Source organism: Rhododendron vialii, chromosome 10a (assembly GCF_030253575.1).
Source record: "Rhododendron vialii isolate Sample 1 chromosome 10a, ASM3025357v1".
NCBI classification, from domain to species: Eukaryota; Viridiplantae; Streptophyta; class Magnoliopsida; order Ericales; family Ericaceae; genus Rhododendron; species Rhododendron vialii.
Window position 1 is genome coordinate 7,058,607 of NC_080566.1, and position 5,433 is coordinate 7,064,039.

The window sequence follows — 5,433 nt, forward strand, 5'->3', positions numbered from 1 at the left end:
AAATTTTGAAAGAATTATATTTACACAAATAGTTTTGAAATTTTAAAAACTATAAATACAGTTTTTTAAAAACAGATATTGTGTAAAAAACAGTTTTCTATAAAAGAGTTTTGAAATTTCAAAAACAGATTTTTGAAAAACACATTTTATTTACTCATAGTTTATAAAATTTTTGAAAAAATTGTTTTTTGTAAAATAAAAAAGTTTCTGAAAAAAACAGGAAAAAAAAATCTAAAAGTTACAGTTTTTTTAAAATTATTTTTTGAAAACATTGTTGAGAGAGAGAGAGAATGGAAGAGAGAAGATTTTTGTGTAATGTTGGTGTACTTGATTGAGAGATAAAATTTGGTTATTGACAAAATATTGCTAGCTTTGATTATTGAAGAGCCAAAATTTGATGAGTTGTTAAGAAGTTGATAGGTTTGGTTATTCCAATGTGAACACTTTTTTGATTCAACATTGTTAACTTTAACAATTTTTTGTTTTGCTTATTCCACTGTGGATGCTCTTAGAGCTTAAAAAATCTATCTATTTTTGGTTAAATAAACTAGAAAAGCTAAATAAGTGATTATTCATAATTGGTATATTCAAATACCCTTCATTAGTTTTTTAAGTAAATAAGCTAAATAAGTTGGATTATAAGTGCTTGCAAACGGGGCATATGACCATATCAATATTCAAGTTATGTTTTGCTTCTCCTTTTTTAAAAACACATGAATACCCTTTTCTCTCTCCTAAATCTTGTTTAATTTTTTCAAGTATTATCTCTTCAATCTTCTCCATCCTAAAATATCAAAACATGTCCTAAAAAAACAATATTTTAAAAATCATACTACAATTGAGATTTTTTATACCAACAATAGAAATGTTATCAAAAGCTATGGGAAATTATGAAACGTTGTGAGTAATCTAAATGAGAGAGACCACTACTCATTAAAAACAAGTACTTCACAAGTTAGATAGACTTCGAATTTTAAACTTAAGACCTATTTAGACACGCCAAGTTTGCTAAAACAAGTTAGAGCCACAAAATACGAAAGATGATTTTTGTCAAAATCTCGAAGTCCGAAAACTCCCACCATTGAATGGCTTCACTAAAGTCACAATGTTCCATTCCTACAAACAATAGTACAATACACTATAATTTTTCTAGCAAAACAAAAAACAAAAAAAACAATTACACTATAATTCAACATAGAATGTGCATGGCTCAAGTCATAGATGAGAGACTTCACTTACCAAACAAGAGAAGCCTATATGCATCAAAAAGTGCCACAAAAAAGAGTTAAATGAATTTCTCCATCGATATAGATGGAATTCCATAGGACTTCTCAAGTTAAGAAATTGAGTTCTCAAGTTCAAGATGCGAAATCCAAATAACTAGTATAAATTTCGGAAACAACGCTACATTAATGAACTGTTTAGGGGTTATTTAGCTAAATAAGAAATTTGGATTATTTTTTTATTTAATTTTTTTTGTATTGTTAGTTTTTCGTCAATTTTTGGTCAATTATTGCTTTGTCATGACGAAAGATGAAAATAAGTCACTTATTTGCTTATTTTTATTTTTATTTAAAAAAAATTGAGTTTTGATTGTAAATTTTTTTATTTTTTAAATTCTTTTCATAATGACGAAGCAATAAATCAAAAAAAAAAATACTCCTATTAACAAAAAACTAACAAATGTAAAAAACAAAAGAAAATTGAATAAAGACAAGAAAATAATCCAACCAAAAAAAGCTAGTTTGAATAAGAAAAAGGGATGTGATTTTTTTTTATCAGCTAAAACGCCTTAAAGGCTTTCATTAATATCCAAAAAGAGATATGATTTTGGTACTTCACTTTTAATTTTGTTTTCTCACATGATCAAGATACAAAGTGTAATAACTTGGATCCTCAAGCATCACAATATTAGAAAGATCACAATCTATCTTTTATTCCAAAAACTTTACAATTTACAACTATCTCTAAAGTAAATAAACAATCAACCACTCTCGCAGCAACTCAGATAAGTTCGCACCACTGGCACCTAGCCCACTAACCAACATGCAAGCTGGAGTCCAAAAGACCCCAAGAGTGTGTGAGACATAATAACGCGTACAATATCAACACTAAGATAACTGCACAACATCAACCACCACGTATAACACCAATCACAAATATAACACATTCCACATAAATGAAACCACATATCCGGTCCTCCTCGGTATATAACGGGTGACGTACCACCTCACTAACCTCACCATAATCCATTGGCCAACTTGTCTTTTGGCATAACTTATTAGCTTAGTTACCCCGTCACATACCAAACAGTTCTACAATATATAGTCACTGCACATAATATAACCAACAAAAACCCAACATTAATATTGTACAAAAAATATATATCTCACACTCACTCTCAAATCGCCTTGCCATCATATATAATCTCACCTCATATTTCTCTTCAAAGAACGTATCTCATCAGAACAAGAACTCATGATCAATTGTTCCTCACAGCTCTGTGTCTAAAGCCCCTTAGTTTTTTTTCTCTCTCTTTTAATCCTTCCGATAGACCAGGTGTACCAACTCATAACTCTTCCCTGCCTAAACTTGACACATCCTCAATACATGCACACATGCACGTGTACTGCATCTAGAAAGTATATGAACATATAACAAAATTAATTTAACAAATACGACATAAACAATAATACTTCAAAAGATTTTTTTTTTTTTAACATGGAATATTACACAAAGTAAAATATAAATTATTAAAATTAGAAAGCCAAAATCAATTTCCAAAGAGAAAACCTCTAGCATTTCCAAATTGGAAAGTAATGTTGGGTTTGACACTTTCGGCTTTAGCCATTCTCTCAGTTTCTCAACATCGTTGATCACCTCTCACCTCTGGTATGAATTGAACCCCTCTCTCTCTCTCTCTCTCTCTCTCTCTCTCTCTCTCAACTTTGTTTCATCTTGCAAAAAATGGGAGAAATTAGAAAGCATGTGTAGCTGTATTCCTTCATGATTTATAGGGTAAATTCTTTTTGTTGGATTTCAGGTACGACTTGCTGCTCACTAATTTTCTCCACTCAAATGGTAATCGAAAAGCTGCCCGAAGCTCTGCTCATGGAGATTCTGTCCAGGCTTCCAGTGAAGCCATTGCTTCGATCCAAGTCCGTCTGCAAAGGCTGGTACTCTCTCATCCAAAACCCTAGCTTCATTTCCCTCCACCACAATCACGCCGCCTCTATGGCGGTCGCCGAAAACACCGACTGCCTCCTCGTTAAGCGATCCCTCAACGGCGGCTACGACGGCATCATCTTGTCCTTTGTCCCTAACGAAACCCCAATCGAGGATATTGATGTATCTTCCCTTGGTCTAGATATTCCAGGTCTCGAACTATTGGGTCCTTGTAACGGTGTCGTTTGTCTCACCGAAAGCGGGTATTACTCGACCATTGTGTTGTGCAACCCTTCGATGAGAGAATTCAGGGTACTTCCTCAACCCTCTTATAAAAAAGGCTATGTAGCTAATTTGGGATTTGGTTTTGATCCCTCTACGAATGATTATAAAGTGGTTAAGTTCGGATATTACAATCCACATATCCTCACCGATGAGAATGACGAAACAATGGAAATATATGAGCTGAGTACAGATTCTTGGAGGGAAGGTCGTGTGAATTCCCAGATTCAGTTTGGTTTGCATTTCGTTTGTTTATCTTTTGCGTCGTGTAAAGGGGATTTTTACTGGTACATGTTCTGCCCCGATGGAGATGATGCTATTATTGTGTTTTGGATGACGGACGAGGTGTTCGATGCAAAGCCCTTGCCGGAAGTTTGCTTGTTTGACGATTCCATAGGAAGTGAACTTTTCGTTCTGAATGATTCCCTTGCCCTGGTTCTTTATCCATCGGAGTGGACAGAACCATCGTCGTTTTCTGTGTGGCATTGTCCGATGGAGAAGTGCTTTGACATTTGGGTTATGGAGGAACAGGGTGTTGAGGTATCTTGGACTAAAAAATTTGCTATCGGACCTCTCCAGTGGCTTGAATATCCATTGGGATTTCGGCGAAATGGTGAGTTCCTCTTGGTGAGTGATGGTGTACAGATGATGTCTTACAACCCTGATACCCGGCGGATAAAGGAGTATCAAGTGTATGGTCATTCTCCTTCACGGTGTTTACAAGTTCTGCTATACACAGAGAGTTTGGTTTCAGTCAAGAGACACAATGAGCGTGATGGACATGATGATTTGCAGGTTTAACTTGATTGTGGGCTTACTATCCTCATGACTAATATATGTTTTGTGCTGCACAACGGACTTCTGAAGTGCTTTAGGCAGTCGTTGCCTTTCATCGTCTTTGAAAAGAAAAAAGAAGGTAAATGAGGGGTTGCATTCATCTGTGGAGAGGTCTCCTTGACACTCTTCTCCCCAAAGGCATTGATAGTGAAAGCTACTTTTTCCAGGCCTGCACATCCATTTCACACCGGTCAATTTTTATTACGGTCTAATGAAGTTTCTCCTACTTATGAAAACAAGTGTTTCCATTTCCTGGTTTTGCGAAAGGTAGATCCAAGAGGAGTTCATCTTTGGATTATGTACTGAGTTGGGGTTAAGATGCTAGATATGAAATGAGGAGTTGTATAGTTTTCTTGAAAGCGAAAGCAAGTGAGGTGTTGTGTCTGTTGCACGTGGTTACTCATTGCTGCGAAATATAACCTCTAATGAATTTGCTCAGATGAGGAGAAAGTTGGAAAGAAGTCACAATCTGAATCTTCAGAACCATACCTCATACTGCCTTCTATCATTCAGATGATCTTGAAACTGTCCACTACTAGGGCCATGGTGTCACTAACGTTTGTTTTATGAGGCTGTGTATCTGTTCATACTCTTTCAATGTAGTAAGCTAGAATTCGTCTTTGCAATTGGATAGTAGTTGTATGTTCCAACAACTTTTTTCGGTTTAGTTTAGTTTCTGCTAGGTTTGTTTTTGTTGTTGGGATCGTGTAACACGAGATTAATTGTTGCACTGTTGTATGGTATTGTGTGGCTCAGTGTGGTTCTCTTCAATATGTTTCATAACCAAGTTTGTTTGTTTGTTTCCCAATTGGGTCTTAATCTTACTCCTTGTTTTATTACACTTGTGTTGAGAAGAACATTGAAATTTGAAGTGGTTGCTCATTCACTACTCACAGGTCGATTTCCACGAGCATGTAATGAAACTTCTTTGTCTTCTGAAACCCGGTACTTGAATGTATTGCTTTTGCAGAAGGCAGACATCTAAGTGGAGTTCATCTTTGGATTCTTTACTGAGATGGCGTTACGATACAAGATAAGGAATTTGGAGTCGTACAGTCGCGTAGTTTTCATGAAGGTGTCTGTGCATGTGGTGGTTACTTATAGCTGCGAAATATAACTTGTGTTTTTTTCAGGACTGTGACCAAATGG

The 5,433-nt window shown here is 35.4% G+C and overlaps 1 protein-coding gene across 1 annotated transcript; it reads left to right on the forward strand.

Annotated features, from left to right (window-relative positions):
* Positions 1-2,775: 2,775 nt before the first annotated feature.
* Positions 2,776-5,092, forward strand: LOC131304568 (putative F-box protein At3g24700). The gene is made up of 2 exons (XM_058331838.1): positions 2,776-2,892; positions 3,044-5,092. The coding sequence occupies exon 2, from the start codon at positions 3,079-3,081 to the stop codon at positions 4,246-4,248; it is 1,170 nt and encodes a 389-aa protein (XP_058187821.1). The 5' UTR covers positions 2,776-2,892; positions 3,044-3,078; the 3' UTR covers positions 4,249-5,092.
* The last annotated feature ends 341 nt before the right edge of the window (positions 5,093-5,433 follow it).